Here is a 26,394-nt window from a genome sequence, read left to right as displayed (position 1 = left end):
CATGATGATCTGCACTAGATACATGAATAATTCAATGAATAATCCAGAATGACTTCTAGGTTGAGAACATGAGGGACTAGGAGGAACTAGTGTTGCCCCTCTTCAGTAATAGAGAAAGTAGGAGAGCAAGGGCAGAGTTTGGAGAAAAGATGATAAATTCTGTTTTGGACATAATGATTTGAGATGTCTACTGGGTCTCCAATTCAAGATCTCTGAAAGATAGTTGGAAATGCAATGTTAGAGGTCAGCAGAGAGATTGGGACAAGGAAGTGAATAAATGATAATTAAATCTATGGGAGCTGATGAGATCAACAAGTGAAATAGTATAGAGGCAGAAGAGAAGAGGACCCAGCATAGAGTCCTGAGGTACACCTTTGGTTAGAGGGTGTGATCTGGAGGAAGACCCACCCAAGGAAACAGAGGTGCAATCAGATATGTAGGAGAATAATCAAGAGAGCATGGGGTTCCAAAAGCCCAGAGAAACAGAGTGTTAGCAAGGAGTGCTTAATAGTGTCACAAATTGTAGAGAAGTCAAGAGGAATGAGGACTTAGAAAAGGACATTGGATTTGGCAATTGTGGGGTGATTACTAACTTTCCAGAGAGCAGTTTTAGTAGAATTATTAGATGGGAAGGTAGATTGTTAGTGGTCAAGAAGAGAGCAAGAGGAAAGCCACCTACTATAGATGGAATTTAGTTACATAAGGCAAGAGAGATAGAGTATGATAATTAGCAAGGTTAGAAGGATCAAGTCAGGGTTTTTTTCAGGACAGAAGAGACATGGGCATGTTTGTAGGCAGTAGGAAATAAGCCAGGAGAAAGGGAGAGATAAAGCACCAGCCCTGGAGTCAGGAGTACCTGGGTTCAAATCCGATCTGGGACACTTAATAATTACCTAGCTGTGTGGCCTTGGGCAAGCCACTTAACCCCATTGCCTTGCAACCCTCCCCCCCAAAAAAGAAAAAAACAAAATAAATGAGAGTGGGGATGGCAGAGGCAGCAATCTGTTGGAGGAGATGGGATCATTTAAATAAGTAGTCTTGATAAAAGAGCAAGGTTACTTCAATATGTGAAATGGGAGTGAAGGAGGAGAATGTAGCAGAAAGCACCTAAGTGATAATAGATAAGAAAGAAGGGAGAAAAGGGAGTTCATGGTGAATGACTTTGGCTTTTTTTCCTATAAAATATGAAGCAAGGTTCTTAACTGAGAGAACTGGGGAGGAGAGATGAAAAGGTTTGAAAAAGCCACTGTGGAGAGTGAAATAGTGAATAGGTAAGAAACATTTAGTAGAATTTCTTAGCAGAAGTGAGGGCCCAATTGAAGTTATGGAATAAATTTGTAGTGGCCTCAGTCAGAACAGAAATGTGATTTTTTTCTCCATCTTCCTTTAATAACATGTGTGTGGGAGTGAAGTCAACAAAATGGTGGGAGTGATCCAAGATTGAGGCTCAGCTGGCTATATTTTGGTGATAATGGGAGTAGGGAATCTAGAGAAGAGGACAGTATTTAGATAAATTGATTCACCAAGGAGTCAAGATGGGAAGAAGACAAGATCGTGGCTAGTGCAGGAGAGATGGCCTAGGAGAGAACTGAGGAATCAAGGGAATGGAAGCATGGTGCAAATAAAGGGTGGGGTTGTGCAAAGGAAGGCATATGGAGAGATGAAAAGCCACTAGATTATGGTTGAATAAGGGAATTTCAGAACTCTCGAGCACAGAAGTGGTCCATTTGTGTATGAAGACAAGATCAAAGGTATGATCATTTTTGTATAGGGCTGCGGTGGAGTGGAGGAGTAGATGTTTAGTATATTAGAGGGAGAAGCAATTTATAAGATAAAGTCTCCTAGTATGACAGCATGAGTTCTAGAGGAAAGATACATTAAGGAAGGAAGGGGATGGCCTGCTTGGGAGTGAAGGGTCTTTAAAGAACAATAACCAGGAATTTGAGTGGTAAATATGAATAGCAAAAAATCTCAAAAGTATTCCAAAAGGCACAATGGAAGGGCTAGATAGAAACAGAATGAAATTTTGGGGTAGAAAGGATGAGGGGATAAGAATGAGGAATGAAAGGGGGGAGGGAATATAAATGGGTTTTGAATGATGATCTAGAGAGTTCAGAGTCACTGGAATATGAAGAGTATAACCAAGTATGAGAATGTTTATTATTGAGTGGAGGGTACTACTACTCCTTAACCCTTAAAGGACCGGTGCAGATAAAGGTTTTTTATTGTCATTGAGAATATTTACAATGAAGCTTATTTTTTAGGTTTACCTTAAAAGTCAATTAACCACTGTACTAGAATTGTAGTGTCATAGATTTAGAGTTGGAATGTTCTTCAAAAGCCTTCTGATCTAACACCCTTCTCTTGCATAGGAAGAAACTAAAACATATCACTAGACAGTTTAAGTGATATGTCCAAGTTCACAGAAGCATTTGAGATTCAAACCAGGTCCCCTGGCTTCAAGTTCAACATTTTCCCCTTTATATCACACTACCTCCTGAGTATGCTCATTTCATAAATTTATTGCACTCTAAAAGTTAAATTTTTTTTTGATATTCATTGTTTGAAAAATGTTTCTACTTTGTAAAAAGGTGAAACTAATGTCTATGGGATTTCATAAAAGAATACCCTCTTTATAAACATTAGGCTGAGTCTGGAATGATCTTCCTGAATAAGTGCAAAAGCATCTTCAGGAATACACACAGAGACTTGAGTTTAGGATTGTATAGGGGTCTCAGCAAGTCTGGAGGCCATGCTACTCTTTGCTGTACAAACTATGTCTCTGGCAACCCACCTGGAGAAAACATTGATTCAGAGGAATTTGCAGGACTTTTGGCAGACACAGAATGTATGTCTATTGACTTAATTATTGACAACAGATTTAGTTTCAAAGAAAGAATGAAGAAAAAAAGGAAGGAAGGAAGGAAAGAAGGAAAGAAAGAAATTAGAAGGGAAAAAGGAAGAAAGTAAGCAATGATGGAAGGAAGAAGGAATCAAGGAAAAGGAAAAAAGAAAAGAAGGAAGGAATGAAAGAAAAAAGGAAGGTCAGAGGAAAGGAAGGAAGGAAGGAAAGAAAGGAAAGAAAGGAGGAAGGTGAGAGGGAAAAAAGAAGGAAAGAGAATGTAATAAAACAAAAATTTGAATGCGCTCATAAATATGTACCAATATCACTTCTAATGACACTCTGGGGAACAAGTAGAAGGACTATCAGCAATTAATTCCTTAGATTTTTCTTTCTTCACTGCCATACATTCATGAAGTTTCCAGTGGTAGTTGTGGTTGCTTAGAGTAAAAAAATATATAAATAGAAAACAAGAAATCAAAGTCTCTCACTTATACATGGTGATTAATTATATTTTAAAGCATTAGTCATTGCATTTGCCTAATCCATCTTGGATTCCCTCATTAAAACAAACAAACAAACAAAAACCATATATCTGATATAGTTCATATCTTAGGCCACCTTGGTAAAAGAAACTTTTTTAGAATTAGGTTAAAATTCTACTGTGTGTACTTTCTTAATGCACCACCATTAAAGAGTTTTCAACAAATCATAAAATGGAAGAACAATGTGTGGTTCAGTAAATGAAACAGGTGTTATTTTGATTACCATGTCCACTCCCACTGTTTTAGTAAGTTCCCATTGTTTTTTGGAATTAATTTTAAATGATGTTTTTTTTTTGGTCTTTGTAAGGCAATGGGATTAAGTGACTTGCCCAAAGTCACACAACTAGATTAAGTATCTGAGGCCAGATTTGAATTCAGGTCTTCCTGACTCCGGGCTGGTACTCTATCCATTGCAGTACCTAACTGCTCCAACTTTAAATGATTCTAATTAAAAACAATGATAAATTCTGGATGACAATCTTGTTGGAAAAGGGGATAGTGGAGGAAAAGAGTCAATAATTCCTTCCTGTGCCTAGTGATTATCAACTGGGGACCAATAAGCTTAGACTAAATATGCTAGACCCATTGCCACTGAAGCCACTGTTCTAGTTAAAATGCAGTTAAGTGGCAAGAACTGAATAAAGTGGTACAAATACAGCTTTGCCTGCTCTGGGATAACTGGAAGATGAGCAATGCCATATACTATGTTGGTATAGTATTTGGGAAAGAATCCATTTTAAATTGATTTAATGAATAGTCCTAGAAAGGACCTGGGTTCAAATCTTGCCTAAGAGAAGCATTACTTGTACGACTTTGGGAAAATTGATTAATTTTCTTGAGTCTCAGTTTCTTCACATAAAATGAGGGTTAAGGAAAAAAAAATCATATGGCATTTGAGGCCCTTTCCAGCTCTAAATCTAGATCCTACAATCTTAGATTCTCTTAAATTATATTTGAATGTATGTATAAATATTTCATATAAACAATTTTTCTTTTGGCCTTTTCATTCCTCCAAGGACTAACAAAAAAAATGCTTCAAGTTCAACACCACAATACTAACACTACATCCCCCTCCAGCTCTTGCACTGATTAGGGAGGCTGAGAGTGAGGTGGTATCAATAGGGAACTGGACCTAATATGCTTCCAAAGACATAATGTAAGAGGGCCACATACTTGAATGAATTTATATCTCCTGTGAACTATGTACTTAAAACAAACTAAGAAAAGTTTTGATGGATCAAATTAAAAGTCCTTAGAAAACTTTTAAGATTAATTTAGCAAATATACCAAAAAAAAGCCCAAACCAACCCTATGCCTTTATTTCTATCAAAAGATATGTCTTTGTGTATCACATGATGTGATACACAAATTAGCTTTCAAATAGTAAAGCCAGGCATCTTATAATTTTAGGGATTTAAGAGAAACACTACAATACACACTCTAGGCAAACATATACACATGCAGACATATACATAGATATCCACATAGACATCACATAGTCAGTCATACCCATTCACTTACATATGTACACGCACAAACACACACACATGCACACACATATTCTCTCTCTAATGACAAAGTTTGGCCTTTCCTAAAATAAGTACAATGAAGACCATTAAGTGCTCCTGGGGAGAAACATTCTTGTCACCCCTCCCTACAATCCACATAGTTTCCTTTAATCCAATAGCAAATCTGTGCGTATTTAAGTGGGGTGATGCGAACAGCCACATTGAAATCCTGTGGCGATCCATTCATGTCCACCCACTGGTGTCCTGAAAAGATCCCAATAATTTTGCGCTCCCATTTCTGCTGCTGTCTCTTCCACATCCTTACATATACTCCTGACCCACTAGCTCCAGGCTGGGCATCACACTGCTGGTAGAGGAGGTCATATGTCTCATCTTTGACATCACAGAAACGGTACACCAGATTTCCTGGCCGATCATTGTCATAGCCAGAGAAATGGATTCGGCCCCCGGGCAGGTGCTTGGCCGGAGGGCTCACCCCAATCTTCATGAATTTTCTCTTATGGGGTTTTTTGAGCTCTAAAAGAGCATAGTCATAATCCATCCCAATATCATTGGCATTCCCTTTGATCCAACCCTTGGGGACATGGGTGCGTTTTACTCGAATCCATTGAAATTTCATCTTATCAGGGATGGCTGAGTTGGAGACATTAGTAACCCGACTGCTATCTTTCACCTTGGGCTTAAGGAAGCCCACTCGAAGTTTCTGAGCCCCCTTCACATAGGTTTTGCCATCATGGACACAGTGGGCAGCAGTGAGGACATGTTTCTCAGCTACCAGGGTGCCAGTGCAGCCAGTTGACAACTTTACAGAGGTTGAGAATGGATAGTTCAGCAAGAAATCCTTTCCAAAGATGCTGAACCTGCTGTCATAACCATAAATCTGCCGCTTCATCCGAGACCTACCCCTAGACTCTGTCTCACTTCTCTGGACATAAATGCCAACCTCCGTCTCTGTGCGGCTGCCATTAGCATAGAGTGTTTCATAAGACAAGTATTGTTTGACTTCTTCATATGTTGGCAGAGGTGAAACCTTGTGGCACTGGGGCCCACAAGAAGATGATACTTCCAATTTGGCTTCAGCAACAAACTCTGGCTTTTCTAAACTGTGGATGGATTGGGGCAGGATAATGGGGACTCGGTAAGCTGGCCAAGTAGGCTTCCAGTGAGCACTGTAAGGGATTACTTCCTTGATGGCACAAAGGAAGAGGAGGAGGAAGAGTGTTGGAATGACAGCCATGCTGAGCACCGCTCTGTGGATAAACAGACAAAAAAGGTGGTTAGTAGGGTAAATGGTTCCAAGTTCATTCATTGGTTAAAGAACTAGTTAAAGAACTGGTTAAAGCAACATGCTTTCTATTATTTATAAAGCCTCAAAAATAATTCCTACTCTGGAATCAGAGTGCAAAGAGAAAGCTTTAGATAATACTGTCACATAACAATGCAAGGACTTGACCTTAGAAACATTCACAGGGTTGGTTCCCCAAGCTGAAATGGAAGCTTCTTTTTTTCTATGTTTCAGATGCTGCTAAGGACCGATTACACCAGGACTCCCTGAAAACGTCCCTTAACCCCTTACTGAACTGTGGATCTTGTCTCAACTCTCACATAATTACTTCTAAGAGATCTTCTCTCCATTTTTCTAAGGCAATGCAATTCATTCATTCAACAAACATGTAAAATAGTTACTGTGTTCAAATGCTGGGCCAGGTACTAGGGGTATAAAAATCAATACAAAATGAGTTGTTTCCAGAGAACTTATAATTTAATGTATTGGGGCAAAAGAAAAACTTACAAGTAACTAGGATTCAAGGGAGAACATGATATTAAGCAAGCAAAATCCAGTCATTGTATTATGAAAAATCTGAGAACACCTGGAGGGTGGGGAGGTGGTGGAAGGATACTGTTCAGGGAAAACATCATGGAGAGAGAATAGCTGACAAGGGTCAAAAAAGAAATGAAGTTGTGGCCTGGTAGAAAGATTGTTGGATTTTTAACAAGAAGGTCTGGTTTTGATTCCAGAATCCACTCTGTGGGAACTTAAGTCTAGAAACAACATCTCTGGACCTCAATTTTCTCATCTGTAAAATGAGATAGTTGTACATTACTTCTTATATCCCAATCAGTTCTAAATTCCAAGATCTTGTTTCTCTCTATTATCACATCCTTCTCTCTTTATGAAATAAATGGCTATTGCACTGTAAGGACCTTTACCTGAAATGCATCTCCTCCTCTCAATTTGCTGAAATCCTTCTGGGAATCCAATGAAATTCTAACTCCGTGCTCGTTTTCCCTTTCTACTCTTGGAATTATTACTTTCAAGATTCAGCTCAAGCAGCATTTTTCAACATGAGGCATTTCCTTAACACTGATCCCAGCTGATTCACCTCACACCTAGATTGTATATATATGCATACTATTACATAACATGAATAAATGTGTATATGTGTATATATACACATATAATTTCCCCGGACAGAGTCTAAACTCCTTGGGGGCAGGAACTATTTCACTTTTGTCTTTGTCTTTCCAGTGTGTAGTACAATAGCACAGAGTGTATGCTTAATAAGAGTCCCTAGGTGGTCCAATGGATAGAGTTCAGGGCATGAAGATCTGAGCTTAAATTCAGTGACTTCTACTTGCTTCAGTTTCTTCATCAGCAAAATGGGGATAATAATATAGTTCCTGCCTTCCAGGGTTGTTGTGAGGATAAAATCAGGCAATATTTATAAAATACATAGCTCAGTATCTGGCATGTAATTGGCACTATGTTTATGTTAGATATTATTTGTTATTATTAAATGTTGGTTGATTGAATGATCAATTGAAAGGGGGCAATTGCAGAGAGCAGCACCAGGTTGGGAATGCTTTAAAGCTGAACTTTGATATATAAGGTAGAGAACCCTGGAGGTTTCCTTTTCAAGTTCCCACTTGGGTGCCACCTTCTCCATGTTGAATGTATTCTCTCCTTTCCACTTCCAACTTGCCCAGCTCCTTATATCTAGATTTCTTCTTTGCTTCGATTTCTATCTTATTCTTATCCTATCTGTTCTCTAGCCTCCCTTCCCAGTAGATTACACTATTTAAGGTGTTTCTGATACTCAAGAGAGTCCAGCACATAATGGGTGTTTCATAGATGCTTTTGAATTAAATATTAAGACAGCATTTCTCATTTTCCAAAATTCTTGAGATTGGTATATGAAGGTTCAAAGATGTGGAGTTTTGGCAGTTAAATTAAAAGTGATCAAGATGAAGGGGGTAAAATGGGGCAACAAAAATAATAAGGCCCTTTCAGTTGGGTTCTTGCCTGTAGAAGCCCTCCCCAAACAATGCCCTTGAAAGTTCCTTTCTACAGGGACTCCTAGAAAATTATGAAGAGGGGGACATGGCCTGCAGGGATGGTAATGGAATAATCTGTGATGGCATTAACAGTTCTTTAGTTTTACCTGGCTTAGATTTGCTACTTATTAGTTAAGGACCTTTGCCTTAGAGTTTCCAGACAATTTTATGGTAATATCTCCTTCTTTGGGGGAAGGAGAATTAAAGAGAAGGATAATTATCATAGAAAAAAATGCCTCACTGATTAGGGGTAGGCTTTAGAGAAAGAGAATTGTAAATGGTCCATTTGTTCTGAATTCATCTGAAAAGGATTGTGGGAGCAAACATTTCCTATGGAACTTCATCCTTGGCCACTTACAATGACCAATCATCTCATGAATGCCAAAATTGATGACTTTTTCTCAAACTTCATCCTCCTCAATCTCTAAAGCATTTGACATGGATGATCACCTTCTCCTCTGGGGCATTCTTTCCTCTCTAGGTTTTTAGGACATTTCTCTCTTGGTTCTTCTGCCTTTGTAATTGCTTCTTTTTAATCTTTTTTTGCTGTATCATCATCTCTCATATCCCTTCATTGTAGGTCTATATACCAAGAGAGAAGATCTAGAGAGTTCTAAGAGATCTTCTCTCCATTTTTCCAAGGCAATGCAATTCATTCATTCTCTCTAGGTCTTCTCTCTTGGTAACCTTATCAGTCCTCCATGGGTTGGATCAATATGTCTGAACTGATGAACGCCAGGTGCACATCTCCTAAACAAGTCTTTTCTGAGACCTAGGGCTGACTCTTCAATTGTTTCCTCAACATTTCAAAGTGGCTATGCAATGAATCCTTCAAACTCAACAGGTCCAAAGCAGAATTCATCATATTTCCCTGTAAATCTACCTATTAGTCATCTTTATTACTTGGATGACTCCATCATTCTTTCAGTTACCCATATTTTCCATTTCATTTTCATTCTTGGCTCCTTAGACTCAGTCATCTATTTTCAATCATTTGCCAAAATTTGTCATTTCTACTTATATTTAGGGAAGTTAGTTGGCATAGTGGATTGAGCTCCAGGTCTAAAGTCAAGAAGTCTTGAGTTCAAAAGTGGTCTTGGATACTTTCAAGCTGTGCGACTCTGGCCAAATCACAACTTCTGTTTACTTCAATTTCCTCCTCTGTCAAATGGGGATAATAATAGCATCTACACTAAGTAAAATATGTGGCACATAGAAGGCACTATGTAAATATTAGCTAATTATTATTTCTATACTATCTGCCAGATATGTCTTCTTACGTAGTCACTATCCCAAGCTAATCATCTTCATGAATACTCAGCATTATTGAAATCCTTAGTGATCTCCCTATCTTACATCCCACCTAATAATCTCATAATCCAATACATACTTTGCAAAATCACCCATGATTTTCCTAAAGTCTATGTCACTCTCCTAATCACTAAACCTCAATGGCTCCCTTTTACTTACAGGATCAAATATATATATTCTTTTGTGTCATATTTAAAGTTCTTCAAAACCTTGCCCCAAATTAACTTTCCAAACTTATTTCATGTGGAATTTCCTAGAACTTCCTATTTCCTTTTCTGCCTTTTAAAATTCCAAATTTCCTCCAAGGGTTATCTTAAATACTACTTTCTACAGGAAGTCTTTTCTGATACCCTCCCTCCCATCTGTTATTTTTCTCTCCCTTCTCCATTACTTTATATCTGCTATGGGCATATATACACATGCACACTTAGATATACATTTACATATACACACATATGCAAACATACACACATAAACATAAACTTTAGCCAAGGAAGAAAATATGCTTGGCTACATTTTAAACACCTTAAAGGTAGAATGGTTTCATTTTTGTTTTTGTCTTCTCCTTATCCTAGAACATAGAAGATACTGTATAAATGATTCAGTATTCAAGGAGGGATTTATGTTGCTCTTCTTTCATTCTCAAAGAAGACCAATGACATCACAAGAGTAATATCTTGACTTTGAAATGAAGTGGATTTAAATGAAGAAGAGGTGTAACCAGTAGCAAATAAATCTAAAATCCACTAAAGACTGAAAAGGATGTTAGGTCTCTATTGTATGAAAATTACCCCTCATATTCAGTTTTACCTTTGACCTTTTAAAAGATTAAAGAAAAATCTACCAATAAAACTGATAAGGAAGGTTCTATTAGGAAGATGCTTGCAAAAAACCCATGCTGAAAACTTCTGCTCTTAGTGTTCTTGCATATTTGAACTCAGGTCCTCCTGACTCCAGGGCTGGTACTCTATCCACAACGCCACCTAGCTGCCCCCCATGTTGAGTCATATTTGACTCTTTTATGATCCTGCTTGGGGTTTTCTTAGCCAAGGTACTGGAGTGGTTTATCATTTCCTTCTCCAGCTCATTTTACAGATAAAATTTAGGCAAACAGGGTAAAGCGATTTGACCGGAATCATTCAGCCAATAAGCATCTGACACCCAAATTCAAACTCAGATCTTCCTGACTCCAGGCCTGATACTCTAACTACTGTACCACTAAGTAATGTTCCAGATGCCCAAAACTAGCTTATAATAAAAATTCTTTTATATTTATGTGTATATAAATGTATATTCTGAAAGAGAGTGTGTGCTTTCCAGATTACATAGTACTTTTTCATATAGTTCTGTTATGTTGCTAGTACAAACATTATTATCTTCAATTAAAGATGGAAAAAGAGATGTCAAGCGACATGTACAATAACATATAACTAATAAATTGAAGAGATGAGACTCCATCTCAGGGCTTCTAAGAGTTCTTTCCACCATGCCATCTTTAACTTTTCCTCCATAATCTGTTGTTAAAGTATGGAATCTCCCACTGATTAATTATAATTGTATTAATTATAATCTGATGTAATCTCACACCGATTAATTATGCTTCAATGGATTTGTGATCTTTATATGTGTGAGATAAAAACCTCACATAAACTACATTCATCTTGTATTTGTCTTATCCATATCTCATAATTATCTGGTAATATGGTAGAATATTTGCTTCTTCAGGGCAGAGACTTTCCCACCTTTGTTTTTGTAGCACTAGTTGCTAACACAAAGGATTCTAGATTCATATCTCTAGAACTGGAAGGGACTTTATGTCATCTAGTAAAATTCCCTCATTCAATAGTTGAGGGAACTGAAGTGATTTGTTGAAGCTCACATAATTTATAAGGGGCAAACACAGGATTCAAATCCAGACCCTTCAACCCAGAATACAACACTCTTATCACTGGTCTAAACTGCTTCTCCAACATCTTAAAGTCTTAATAAATTCCTATTGATTGATAATATCTCATCCTGTGTTATTCAACCATTCAATCAATCAAAATATTGACTAAGCACCCACTATGTACTAGTTGATAGGGATGCAAATACGAAGAATAATTCCTACTTTCCAAAAGAGTCAAGAGATATGTACGTGTATGAGTATGTGTATGTATGTAACTGATACCTGATGAATATGCAGACTCTATAAACTTGATCTGCTGATGTAACTTATATATATATATATATATGTTACATGTACATACAGAATAAAATTACATAGATACAAAGCAGTTAAACTTAAGATAGTTTGGAAGAAAGACTAGTAGTTTTATTTATGTCTATGGAAATACTTCAAAAGAGGATCTCCCTAATATTCTGTGGGCCTTCCACCATGGATCCTTTCATGTGGGCAAGTTTTATTCCTGACTCTTGCCACTTGACCAATTCACCTTCCCTTCAAGTCATCTAAATTCACAGAGATAACTTTATACCTCTTCTTGTGTGGTCACTGATGATATGATGTAGTATACATAGACCCACAAAGTGACTTTCCATTGCCTTTTAGTTACCTCAGTTCAAATATTATAAGTGCTTTTCAAAGTAAGCCTCATGATTATAAAATAAATTAATTTGGGGGTGGTTAGGTGGCACAATAGATAAGCACCAGCCCTGGAGTCAGGAGTACCTGAGTTCAAATCCAGCCTCAGATACTTAAGAATTGCCTAACTGTGTGACCTTGGGCAAATCACTTAACTCCATTGCCTTGCAAAAATAAACCCCAAAAAGAAATTAATTTGAAATTTGTAATTATTGAATTAACTAGAAGCTTGACTTCTACCAATCAACTGCCAATGAAAAAAAGAGTATTAAAAAAATCCCTAGATATTGGAAAAAGGGAACATCAAATCTTCTTGAAGACCAATTATCTTTAAAAGCCTCAACATATAATAAATTAACTGGAAATTTGTAAACTTGCAGCTTGAAAACAGCCAGTTTGTTATCATACCTTATTCTTATGTTTGCTCTAGGAGTTTGGACTGATTTCTTGTTTAAATACCATCTTAACACATTTTTCATATGAATTTGAAGATGATTAAACTCTATTTCTTTAGAAACAGACTTTATACAGCCTTTCCCTCATTTCAGACTGCTCTTCTATCCATTGATCTGGCTTCTAGTAATGTTTTTTTCCCAGTAGTTATCTGTGAGACTATGGATAAATAGATTTACCTTTGGGAGTCAATTTCCTCATTTAGAAAAAAAAAGAGAGTAAACTATCTGACAATCCTTCTTGCTTAAAAATATTGAATTCAAATGAAGGACTTTATTCTTTGTATGAGTGTTGTTTCTTTGCCTTTCCTCCCAATCTCTTAATGTAGAAACTCCTTTCACTGTTACAGACTGATTAATCTCCCCATAATTAATAGCTTTAAAGAGTTGCCTGGGAAGGGAGGTCTTTCTAACTCCAAAGTCTATTCTCTATTCTTACTGCTTCTTAAATGACCTAATCAGTCCCTCAGAGTTAAGACAGAATGTTATTAGTTCCAAACATAGTGGTTTTTTTTAACAGACCAGTAGATTTAATGTTTTTTCCCATTCAATATTAATTTTTAGCAATCTTTCCTCCCTACCCCCATACCCACAAGTTATCTAAATGTTATTGGGGATTTATTAAAAATTGGTAATAATAGCCATTCAAGTTCTTTCTGGACTTTTAATTTCCTCTTCCAACAAAACACTCATAAGTACTCTAGAATATCTCAAGGGTCAGCTTTGTCCTTGATCTCTATACTCCTGATTGCTTCCATAGTCACTTTGTTTACAAACATAGTCTATCTTGCCATTTGCAGTCCTGGACAGTTTACTCAGCACTAACTCAGCAGGGTTATGGAGGGTGGAGGCAGCAGGGAAAAGGAAAGTTTACATTGTTAACTGATCCTACACTGTGGGTGATCTGGCTTCCTCAATTTGTCCAGAAAAACTCCAGATTTCATCCAGCAGAGGGCAGCTTTTAGGAATGGGAAAGGAGGGATGTGAAGGTTATGTTCACATATGCCTAAGGAAATGTATTTCAGGGAAAATAATTTATCTTTCTTCTTTAGGATTTCTCTAAATTGATGCATCCCTGTACCAAAGCACCTTGTAACACCCTGATACTCATTATCTCTATTACCATTGTATTATCTTTGAATTAACTTGAAGTTTGATTGGTTTCTTTGAATGTAAAATGAGAAAATTGTCCCTTTCAGCTCTATATATCTAAATATCTACTGTCCCTTATTGTTATGAAAGTAATAGTTGACACATCAAGACTGCCTTACAGTCTGCAAAGCTCTCTTCTCATAGCACACTCTCACATTGTAGATTAGGAACCTGATTATTATTATTATTATTATTATAATTTATTATTAATTGTTAGTGCCCTCCCATCACAAATCAATGTATCTTTATTCTTTATCTATACTTTATTTGTTTTCTAAATCTAGGAGGATCTATTGGATATTCTTAGTCAAATATAAGCTTTTGGAAGGCAAGAATTGCTTCAATTTTGCATGGGTAATCTTAGGTTTGACTCAAAGAAGAGACTTTTAAAATTTGCTGATGATTAGAAAACTAAAAAGGGACAAGAATGGAAACTGATAGCTGAAAGATGTAAGTGAGATCACCGGGTGAGGAAACTTCGTCTACCTTCTCTACAATTTTGAGTCTTAGCTGTTTGGTACATTAAATGGTTCCCTGGTCAGTCTATGGTCAAATCGAAGGTCAGCACAGTCAGTACCAGAGGGCCAAAAAAAAGTCAACTAGAATAAGTCACTGGGGGACAAATTCTATTTTAAATAAACCTCAGTACATCTATTTTATCACTTATAAAAGTTTATACTAATATAAAATAAGATTTAAACAGGATTATAGTAGCCATATTTCCAATTCCAGCATCAAAATGATCTCACATGGGTTAAAGAAACTAAGAGAGGGACTAAAGAGATGCTTCTGAATGAATCATTTTACAGCAAAGGAAAGCAAGCTTTATAGAAAGAATGGCAATTTCCAAATCTTATGACCAATCTATTCAAGCTTTCGTGAAGAAAACTGTGGTCTGTGTGGTTTCATTTCCAAGTCGGAAGCTTTGCCAGAAGTCGTTATTTGATATACATAACATACACCCCAATGTTTCTCACTAAGTTATTTCATACAGCAGTTTATCTATAATGACAAAGGAGAAGCAAAATGGAAAATGTAACTAAGCAAATATTTTCTCAATGTAACATCCCATACTACAGAAAATTTTGCTTTCCTAGCTTTGTAACTCTGACCTATTTAACATATGTGGCAGCATCACAGAATCATAGATTGAGAGACAGAAGGCTTATAGGCCTTCATATAGATGAGGAAACTGAGGTCTAGAGAGAGTAAGTATTCAAGGTTACTCAGGCTTTGAACCACAGCCTTGGATTCTAGAGCCAACAATTACTCTACTGTACCACACAATTCTGTCCCCTTGGTGCCTGCATTCAAAGAAGATCTGGCATTTCTGTAGATTGGGAAACTCTCCCCATTTATTACAATTCCCTCTGACTTCATAAATACATCTCAAGGAATTGCCTAAGGCACACAGAAGTTAAGAGACTTGCCCCTGTGGAATGATATTGTAAATGGGGATTAATTGGACCAGTAACCAAAAGAATGTTTGAGGGAATATCAGCTGAGACTATTCCCACCTATCTCTCCTTTCTCAGAAATTTGATGGCAATTTAAAAAAATGAGAAAGAACAACATAAAAGTCCAATCAGTTTACTTGATTGAAATCATAGTAAAGAAATAATGTTTCTGTATGATCTATATCAGATCACTAGCTGGGAAATTCAGAAGGAAAGGAGGGAGAAAGAAAATTGTGGAACTCAAAATCTTACAAAAAATGCATGTTGAAAACTATCTTTGGGGCGGCTAGGTGGCATAGTGAATAGAACACCGGCCCTGGAGTCAGGAGTACCTGAGTTCAAATCCGGCCTCAGGCACTTAATAATTACCTAGCTGTGTGGCCTTGGGCACTTAAGTCCATTGCCTTGCAAAAAAAAAACAACCTAAAACAGCCCTCTTTACATGTATTGGAAAAAAAATAAAATTAAAATTAAAAAAATTACAGAATAACAAAAAACAAAGAAATAATGTTTTTTGGGGAATAACAACTTCTACAAGTAAAACACTTCAAATTATACAATAATCTGTTAATATATACAGATTCATGGAAGTTAAAACCATATGGAATGTTTGAGAGCAAACCTAACTGCCACAACACAGACTTCTTCTATGCCAAGTACTTGAGGAAATGAATTAGCCTCTTTCCAATGGCACACAAATACTGGAGAGAGAATTTAATGCTTAGTAAGAGTTTTCTAATTGTGCACCTTATAATGTGCTGTAATCACTGCAAAAACAGTAGTTATTGAAAGAAACTGTAAAATTCTGTAAAGACAAATGTTGTGGTTATAGTTTGGAAAGATGAACAAAGTTTTTCCATGGGGGCTGAGGCCAGGGGCATAGACCAGTTAGTTTAAAAGCAGCCTAGTTCCAAAAATAAATACCTGAAATGAATAAAAGCAGGGAGAGTCTTACTCTCATTTTCCTGAGTCAGAGGATCTGTTCAAGGAAGGCAATCCCAACTATGTAATGGTTTAAGAATAGCAGAAAGTTTTGCAGAGGAAAATACAGAATTTAAATGGAGGTCAATGAATGGTTAAATAAGGTCTTACTTCCTCTGTACTAAAGAGGAGACTCAATGGATGGTTCAAGTCTGAGGATCCAGCTGGTATGAAAAAACTAGAGACTCTAAAACTTTTTCACAGGTAAAACCCAAGAAAATGTTTCCCAGGAATCAAAAGGAATTTTTCATGAACTCAGCCTGAAGACTTTCCTCCTTGGAGCTTACCAAAAATCAGTGAACTAGAAAACTTAACACCTACTAGTGGCAGACTGAGTTCCGGCAATAGCAGCTTGCTCTGACACACACTAATGGGCATTTTGGCTCATACCCTAGGGAGGACAAAATGTATTCATATTCTGAACTGAACCGGACAAGCAGAGAAATATTCCAAAAATGAGATATATAGTTGTCCTGTTGCTTTTGAGTTCGGGGAAGGAAAAAAAAAATTCGTAATCCATGCAATCCATTGCACCAAGCTGTTACTTTTTACAACACAATTTCAAACCCACAGTCTATCTATGGTTAGGAAACTTAAGTGTTACAAATATGTTCACTTTCCTAGATAGTTTGTTTTAGTTAATCCTCTGTTCCCCTCCATCCTCCAAACACTATTTTAAACTCATACTTCAAACACATTAGGTGAAGAGGTCAGTCATGCTACACATGGATAAACGTATACAAGTGCTACCTTAAAAAAGAGATGATTGATACAAACAATGTGAACAGTGTGAGATTTTTGGCTGCTGCTGAGTCTGACCTGAAAAAAAAGAAAGCCCGGTTCTTCTGTCCTTTCCTCATAGTTATTCCCTACAAGTTAAAAAAGAAGGTTAATCTGACATGGGCATATCTCCTTCTTAAGAGTTTAAAGGTTCAGAATTGCTTTTGAGCTCTTATACCTCAGGGTACAACAATCCCATATATCAACATTGCTCCTTTATGAGCAGGCAGACTTTTCACCAGCTGCCCTGGCTGTTTCTAAAGTCTCATGGGTGTCACCCAATGGGAAATCAAACAAACATGATTTTTATCAGCTGCTTTCTCAGGAGATAATAGACCAGAGCCTGTTTGGATTTCTAAACAGTGCACTTCAGGGGGATGTCCAGCTCTTTTATGGTCTCTCTCCACTGCTTCGCCTTTGCTCTCCTGCTTTCTATTTAAAAATTAACAACCCATGAGAAAGGGTTATAGTCAAAAGAAAAAAAAAATCTTCACTTCCAGCAACTGCTGATAATATCTTGACAGGAGTTCTTGATGCGGTTCTCTGCTGAGCACAGTCATCAATCCAATTCCAAAGGAAGGAAACTAAAGTCTCAACTTTTCTTCTACTGGGCTGTGTTCACAATCTTTTGCCTGCCTGAGAGTTAAACATTAATTTCTACTCATAGATCCAAAGCACTTTGTAAAAAATAAGTCCTTGCACAAACACAAGCACAGACGCACAAACTCAAGTGGAAGCAAACTCAAAGAGGGGAAAAGTGTATTCTGGAAAGCATTCACCCACTTCCACCTTGACCTCAATGGAGTTCTCCTAATGCCTGCTGTCTTTCTCGGGTTCTTATGTAGAACGATCATCCTCGGGATGATTTCTCAACCCTGTTGCCCATTTCATTGCATTCTAGACTGTTTGAGCTGGAAGGGGCCAAAGAGAAGATCTATTCCAACAATTCCTCCCTCCATTTGACAGAAGAAGAAACTGAGTGCACGTGTGTGTGTGTGTGTGTGTGTGTGTGTGTGTGTGTGTGTACTGTGCCTTGTCCCAGGTCACACAAGTTGGTGGCAGAGAAGCCTGGATCTCAGATATCCTTCCTGCCACCGGGCCAGGACTCTTTCCACTGGACCACTCTACCTCTGTTCAGCACAAGTTTCCACTTCACCTGTACTTGAAAAGCAAAAACAAACAAAAAAAAATTCTCCTTCTGGTCAAATGGTGAAAAATTGACACTGGAGATCGCATTTTTGATCTTCTGGGAGCTGCAGCCACCGGAGCGTCGGTCCTGCCTCCGCTCCTGCCCTGGGCCGGCCAGTGGGCGCACCGGGGCAGGCATGGGGACGGATTCCCAGCTGGGTGCCAGCCATCTGTCTGTGTGTGGATGTCCGGCAGCGGCCTGCCCGTCAGGCCGTGGAGCGGTCCTCACCCCCTTCCTTTGTCCGGTTTCCAGCAGCAGCTCAGTCGGTGGGCCCCCGAGCTCCCCGGGGCTGCCCCGCCCCGCTCGGCCCCGGAGCGGCTCTGGAGCAATGACCTTTCCCAAACGGAGCGCAGCGTCCCAGACGCTTCCCTCCCCGCTCCCGAGGACCAGCGGCATACTCACCCCGAGCCTGGCATCCCTGCGCCGCCGCCCAGCTCCCGTGCGCCCGGCCTGCCGGACAGGCGCTCAGACAGGTGTGGGCACCGGGAGGGAGCGGGCTGCTCCCATGTCTGCACCTCCCGGAGCGCAGTGGAGTGGGGACGCACGCTCCTGTGTGGGGGGCTGTGTGTGTGTGTGTGTGTGTGTGTGTGTGTGTGTGTGTGTGCGTGTGAGTCTTGTGTGCGCTCGCGTGTGCTGGGCAGGGGGTAGCCCAGCGTCCGCCGGCTTCCCTCCGGCGGCTCCTCCTCCTTCACCTCCCCTCTTCTTTTCTCCTCCCCTTCTTTACTCCTCCCCTCCTCTTCTTTCCCCCTCTTTCCGCCTCCTCTTCCCCCTTGCCCCCTCCTTCTTCCACTCACCCCCTCCTCCTCTCTTCCTTCTTGTTTTTCTCGTTTCCCTAATTTCTCCCCCCTTCTCTCTCTCTCTCTCTCTCTCTCTCTCTCTCTCTCTCTCTCTCTCTCTCTCTCTCTCTCTCTCTCTCTCTCTCTCTCTCTCTCCTCCCCCCCCCCCCCTTCCCCCCTCCCCTTTCCTTCTCTCTCTCGGACTCCCCTGCAGTTGCGTCCCTAGAGATGAAAGGTTAACTGGACCGCAGCGCGGCCGACAGAAGCCTGTTTCTGCGCGGGCGGCTCAGGCTCGCCACACTTCCCTTGCCAGGTGCCACCTGCTTTGCTAAACTTCTCACAACTCCCACCCCCCCCATCTTTGCCCCGAGAGTTTAGCACCGAGCCTTTCCCGCCCCAGCATCCTCCAAACTTCCAACAACCCAAACACGCTTCCCTGCGAGCCTCCCCTGCCCCAGTGCCGAGCTGCCTTGGCACCCCCTCTCTGTGACTGCTGACTGTCCGCTGTGAGGGCAACGTGAGAGTGGCCCGATTCTGCCCCCCGCTACCGTCTCCTCACTGATTTGCTGCCCATCCCTTAAAGCCCCCCTCCGAAGTCCTCGCCTCCGGGAAGCCTTCCCAGACCACCCCGTGGGTAAGGCCCTTTCCTCTTCCGACCTCACAAGAGTCTTACTCGCTCTTTGCACGAACTTCCCAAGATAATTTGGTATTCTGGTCATATGCGCACTGTCACGTCTTCCTACCAGCCCTCACTATTTTTGTAAGCTACTTACAGGAAGGGAATGTTTTCATTTTTGCCTCTATGCACTCAGAGATCAGTCAGGATTTATCACGTAAAAATTAATGAACTGAGCAGTGATGAATAATTATTAAAGGTATAATGAATGATTCATAATGATTAATAAATAGATTTAATCCATTTTACAGACTGTAAGGCTCCATTTGAAGGTTGGATTTTAGTTGCATTTTAGTTGAAGCCTGGCTTCTTACTCTGAACAATCCTAACTAACCCATCCCTGTTCCTAACTGATAGTTTGATGACAGTAAGATCCTAGCATAGGCATACCCTTTGGGGTAAGTACTTAATGACTTTTTGTTGAATTGCCTAGGAATTACCCTGCTCTACCATTCCTCATCTGGTTGACTTTGTGTTTTCTGTTGTGTTAATTTCTTTCTTTAATTTCAGAAATAAAAAAAAAATCTTAATTTCTTTATCTGTAAAACGAGGGGTTTGGGATCAGTTGACCTCTAAAGTTCCTCCCACCTCTAACAGGATCCCATGATGCCACTTTAACTTCCAGAGTGGAAATTTTGCTGATCTTTCAGTTTGGTTATAGGTTCCTCATTTGACCACTTAATTCTGATCTCCTATTTAGAAAATATAAACTTAATACATATATAATTAATATATAATATATGTAAATATATAAACAATATAAATTGGAAAATATAAACAATATTCTCCTGCAGGTTTTGGACTGACTCCCTAGAGGCAAAGGACTCATCAAGTAGGCCCCTGCTCAGTCTTTTCTTCAGAAGTAGCACATGGCTCTTAGGTAAGCTTGCAAAGCTGTTGATGTTTATAATCAATGCAGTCTCCCCAGTTTGCCCCATCCTTATTTATATCACTCATGGCATGTTCCACTCCTCCCCCTCCTATTTTTCCTTGGTCGTGTCAGAGTGGGTGTTTCTGGACTAGTCATGCTTTCTTCTTCATTCGTCTTCCCACACAGTTGTAGCCTAGTGAACTCAGGCTAAAATGAAAGCCTGGGGCAACTATGAAGGAGAAAAGATCTCATAAAACATGTAGTCTGGGAGAAGTGTGTGGAAGTGATAAGGGGAGGGGTTATAAATTGTTTGTTCATAGAGCAGCCTCACCCCTCTGGCTGCCTTTTGGAGTCACTGGAAAAAGATCAAAAGTTGGGAGATCACTTAGACAGGTTAGACGATTTATTCCATTAAAAACCTCACCCTGTAGTGTTTTTATCAAAGGTTGCTTTGGGGAAAGGATCTGATACACTTATTCATACCTAGATATTAGGGACTGTTAAGGTGTTCTTACTGGTACTCAAATGGTAGAAACACAAGATAAAGATCTAACTAGTAGTATGGTACTAACTAGTAGTATGACCTTGGGTAAGTCACTAAGTGTCAATTTACTTACTTGTAAAAGGAGATTGCACCTTGTGATGTTTAAGGCCCCCATTTAGGTCATATTCTGTCTTCTGTCAATCTATATTATAAAATCCCTAAACAACTGTAATACTCTGCTATTTCTTCCAGTGGTGTTTAGGTTTAAATATGAGACTTATTCAATTCAGTCAATAAACATTTCAACAAATTAAGCTCCTACTTTGTACCAGGCCCTTTGGTAAGCACTGGTGGATTCAATTCAACAAACATCTCTTGCGAAGCACTTTGCTAAATCCTGGGAATGCAAAGACAGAAATGAAAATCTTGACCCTCACCAAGTTTACATTCTAAAGGAATTCATGACTAATGATAAATAAATCAGTAAGCAACTAAAGAGATACTTATGGGTGGGCTGTCATTTTTTTTTGGAGGGGGTGGGAAATGAATTAGGGAGAGGTTCACCTGACTTCTCTACCTCTCAAAACTGGCCACTGCATTAAAACAACAATTTCAGCCATTAGTGAAGACTGGCAATTGTAATTTAAGGAATTGCTAAGGCTCTGATGGGCTAAAGGAATTACATGGAGCTAATATGTGACTGAGGCAGGATGTGAACACATTTCTCTTTATGATTCCAGACAATCTTTTATCCACTATACCACATCCTGCCTCTTAGGCAGCTCAGCAAACATTAAGCATCCACTGCAGTAATGAAAGAGATTATTTTACTATATATTAATAATCATTCATTAATTTGGGATCCAGACATCTCTCCTTTATTTCCTCATTAAGACCCAATTCCTGTAAAAAAAAAAAGTCAGTATCTGAAGGACATTACTGATTAATGAGACTGTCCTATCCCTCATGAACCTTGCTTTTCATTCCCTGGAAGGCGGGAGCCCACTTAACTAAGAGACAACTTCTGTTTAGAGTCTAAGTAGAATCCAGTGTAGTTCTTATCCTAGGGAAAGGAGGCCTTGTCCTTGTACCCCTCAATTAGAATTTACAGTAACTCAGATCATGAAGGAGAAAACCAAATTGGTCTGGATGAAGGAGTCCCTTGTCCAGATTGCTCTAAGCAGCTGAGCCTCAAGTTCTTACTGAAGACTTTTAGGCTACTTCCTCATTAAATGTCCACCAATCAGGGTTGCTTTTCACTTGTCAGGACATTCTCTTTTACAAAAGTTTTTAAAGTTTCAAATACAAAAATATTTAAAATTTTCAGACTCTCCCTGGTTTTATCTTTGATTACTGACCATCAATTTATTGATTGCCTGCTAGCCTAATAAATAAATTGATTATTAATGATCAGATTAATGTCTTTTGGGTTTTTCATTTGTCACACAAAGAACTTGGGAGAGATGCAAAGATTAAATAACAAGGCACAAATATTGATAATTAACATATGCCCTTTTATATAAGAAAATCAGAAAGGTGAGGTGCAAAGCAAAATTTTATATGTGATCTGAAAGGAGAAATCGGTAGAATGGGATGGATGGATTGGTTATCTACAGATATGGGTAAGTGAATTTTAAAGTCACAGAGATTTCATGTGACAAAAAGCATGTTTGTTTATAGTAATAATCACAATAATGGACATAAAGTACTTGAGAATTGAGAATGCTTCACATAAACAGCTTCATTTTACCATCACAAAACCCTGCAGGGATATTATCCCTCATTATATTACCTGCTATTTTACTTATTTGTGTAAATTTATATTTCCCCCTTTAGATTGTGAACTCCTTGTAGGCAGGTACTGTCAAACTTTTTGTCTTTATACAGTGAGCACTTGGGATCATAGAAACAGAGTTGGAAAAGAACTTCAGAGGCCACTAACAACTGGGAAAACTGAGGCCCAGATAGGTTACGTGACATGATTTGATATAAGATCCATCTTTCTACAGAGCCAGTGCTCTTTCCATCACACCATAAAGATTTGGTGAATTATTAGCCCCATTTTACATATGAGAAAACTTTGGCTTAGATATGTAAAATATAGGGGTAGCTAGGTGTCACAGTGAATAGAGTACCAGCTCTGGAGTCAGGAGGACCTGAGTTCAAATTCAGCTTCAGACACTTACTAATTACCTAGTTGTGTGACCTTGGGCAAGTCACTTAACTCCATTGCCTTGCAAATACCTAAAAAAAAATTTAAAAAAGAAATGTAAAATATAGTCACTCTGACTGAGTTTCAGAGGAAGGATTCAAATCCAAATTGTTATTTACTCCAAACTGAGCTCATTTCTACAGGTACCATAACTGTTAAAACTGGTTTAACATGGTTTGTTCTCAAGTTGATGAGCAGGGTCTCCAACCACCAAGTCATATAATTTCTTAAATATTTTGGAACTGCCCAATCTATTTCATAGGATGTTAGAGTAATGGATTTAGATGTGGAAAGAACTATAGGGATCATCTAGTCCAGCCCTTTCACTTTATAGATGAGGAGTTGTTTTTTAGTCTTTTCAGTCAGGTACTGCATTTTGTAACCCCAAACCTAGGTATTCTGATTCTAAAATCCATAGTCTTTCCTTCTATACCGATCTTTTTCTGTTGTTCAGTCTTGCCAGAGCTACTGTAGTAGATAGAACACCAGTTCTGAAGTCAAAAAGATCTCAGTTCAAATGTGACTTTAGATACCTGCTAGTTGTGTGACCCTGGACAAATCATTTAATCCTATTTGCCTCAATTTCCTTATCTGTAAAATGAAGATAACACCTCATTAACTCAGTAACTATTGCACAGGGTTGTTGTGAGGCTCAAAATCAATAAAATTTGGAAAGTACTCTGTTAACAAGGGGCAACCTCTATCCTACTGACATCTTCCAGTTTACATATATATTGGCATCATTTAATGGCTAAAATTCTTCTTGTTCAGTCATGTCAGACTCTTAGAGACCCCTTTTGAGGATTTCTTGGCAGAGATAATAGAGTGGTTTGTCATTTCCTTCTCCAGTTCATTTTACAGATGAGGAAACTATAAAGTGAAAGGGCTGGACTAGTTGATCCCTATAGTTCTTTGAATTCATATCTTCCTGACTCCTTACCCAGTGCTCTATTCACTTTTCTACCCAGCTGCCAAGATTCTAGTGTCTTCCAATCCAAAGAATTTGCCATTTTAATCATAGAATTCTATTACTTCTACCTATAGGTCCTAGTTCTCCCTTATGGTTCAAACAATCCAAGTTCAGACAGTGGGCAAGGGGTGTGTGTGTGTGTGTGTGTGTGTGCTTTGTGCTAAGTCATCAGCCTCATTTTCTCCTCCAGGGTCATTTAGGTCCGGTGGCCAGATATGAATCAGGATGATCAGATGACCCTGGGTATAGTGAGAGGTATCCCATGGTTCACCCCTAACTTTCTTGTAACTGTCTTTCCCCATTAAAGTGCAAGCCTTTTGAAGGCAGGTACTTTTTCTTAGCTCTATCCTCAGGGTCTAGCATAGTGCCAGTAGTTCAGTCGATTGATGGTTGGTCCTGTAGTCAGAAAGACTCTTCCAAGGTGGTTAGGTGGTGCAGTGGATAGAGCACTGGCCCTGGAGTCAGGAGTACCTGAGTTCAAATCCAGCCTCAAACACTTAATAATTACCTAGCTGTTTGGCCTTGGACAACCACTTAACCCCATCGCCTTGCAAAAAAAAAAAACAACCTAAAAAAAGACTCTTCTTTGTGAGTTCAAATCTAGCCTCAGACACTAACTAGCTGAGTGATCCTGAGCAAGTAACATAACCCTGCTTGCCTCAGTTTCCTCATCTGTAAAATGAAGCAGAGAAGGAAATGACAAAACACTCCTGAATCTTTGCCAAGAAGACCTCAATGAGGTTACCGTGAGTTGGAGATAACTGAACAACAACAAATGTCACATGATAGACGCTTAAATACTTTTTCATGAGGCAATTGGGGTTGAATTGCCCAGGATCCCACAGGCTAGAAAATATCAAGTGTTTAAGGCTAAATTTGAACTCAAGTCCTCTTGATTCCAGGCTAGTGCTATTCACTGTACTACCTACCTGACCCCCCCCTCCCCACTCCAAATGCTTTTTGTTTGATTTATGGGCAATAAAAATGATTTACTAGTGAGGTATTTAAAAAGCCTATTAGACTGGGAGTAAGGAAATTTTGGCCACTGCTTTATTCTTTCATTAGATATTCATATGATCACAGATCAGTCAGTTTACCTCTCTGGGCCTCAGTTTCCTCTACTATAAAGCAAAGAAGTTGGACTAAATGGTTTCTTAAGTTCCTTCCAGCTCTAATACTCTATAAAAGTCTACCTTTATAAAAAATGCTCTAACAAGGAAAATAAAGACTGTCCTCAAAACAACCTCTGAACCTTCCTACCTATCCATACTCACTAGAGCATTGCATAGAAACACCCCCTAATTTAGTTTTAATCCTACCTGGTTCTTAATAAAGGGATTGTGGTATTTATATAGAATGTTAAATGTTTTCTTTTCCATTTTTTAAAAAAATCATCATTCACTGTACTCATTTTAAAGAGCTTTGAAATCTAAGCATGGTAAACTTAACCTTTGATTATATTAGAATGATAACATATGTCTGTGGCTACCCATCAATATTTTCACATGAATACATTTTGTATTCAGAGAAAATGCAAGATCAGGCTGCAATAATCCTGCTTAAAGGAATATATATATACAGTAATATGAAGTTATCGGGAACATAAACAGGCTTTGCCCACTAGCAATTTCCTGTATACCACGGGCACCATTTTCAAGTGAAAAATTAGAAGCATTGTGAAATAAATGTGTGTTTCTCATTTTCTCTGGTCAAGATTGAAAATTCCCCAGAGGCTAGCACTAGGCTACTCTGCTATACTCCTACTTGGTTATTGAATCTTATGATTAAAAAAAAATGGAATTCATTCTTTAAAGTAGGGGGAACCTAAGATACTGCTTGCCTACAAAATGAACTTTTAATTAACCAGATCCTGAAAGTTTTATATAAGTTCATTGTGTAGAATTTTTTTCTTTCAAGGGAAAAATCCTATATCTTTACTTTTGGGGTTGTACTTATCCATAAAGTTTGTTCTTTCTCACTTTCTTCTTCATCTCTCTCTCTCTCTCTCTCTCTCTCTCTCTCTCTCTCTCTCTCTCTCTCTCTTTTAAAGAAACCTTCATGATTGTGTATAAGCACAACTAAGAATTAAATAGTAAGCTCCTTGAGGACAAAAATCAGACCTTATTTCAGAACTATGTTCCAAAATGCTAACATTAGAGCATTGAATTCTTTCTAATATCTAATAATAAAAGAAGACTCATCCAAATCAGAGGACTTTCAAAGTTGAAAACTGACATTACCTGTGAG

General features: G+C 38.7%; 1 protein-coding gene across 1 annotated transcript; it reads right to left on the bottom strand.

Annotated features, from left to right (window-relative positions):
* Window positions 1-2,157: 2,157 nt before the first annotated feature.
* On the bottom strand, window positions 2,158-18,839 carry PRSS23 (serine protease 23). Its single transcript, XM_074217065.1, has 2 exons — window positions 18,561-18,839; window positions 2,158-6,166 (listed from the first exon to the last, which is right to left on the bottom strand). Exons 1-2 carry the CDS (start codon window positions 18,572-18,574, stop codon window positions 5,032-5,034), a joined length of 1,149 nt encoding a protein of 382 aa, XP_074073166.1. The 5' UTR covers window positions 18,575-18,839; the 3' UTR covers window positions 2,158-5,031.
* Window positions 18,840-26,394: the final 7,555 nt, after the last annotated feature.

This window comes from Macrotis lagotis, chromosome 1, assembly GCF_037893015.1.
Source record: "Macrotis lagotis isolate mMagLag1 chromosome 1, bilby.v1.9.chrom.fasta, whole genome shotgun sequence".
Lineage (NCBI taxonomy): Eukaryota > Metazoa > Chordata > Mammalia > Peramelemorphia > Peramelidae > Macrotis > Macrotis lagotis.
Note: the sequence above shows the minus strand (reverse complement) of the source record. Positions and strands in the feature narration are given on the sequence as shown.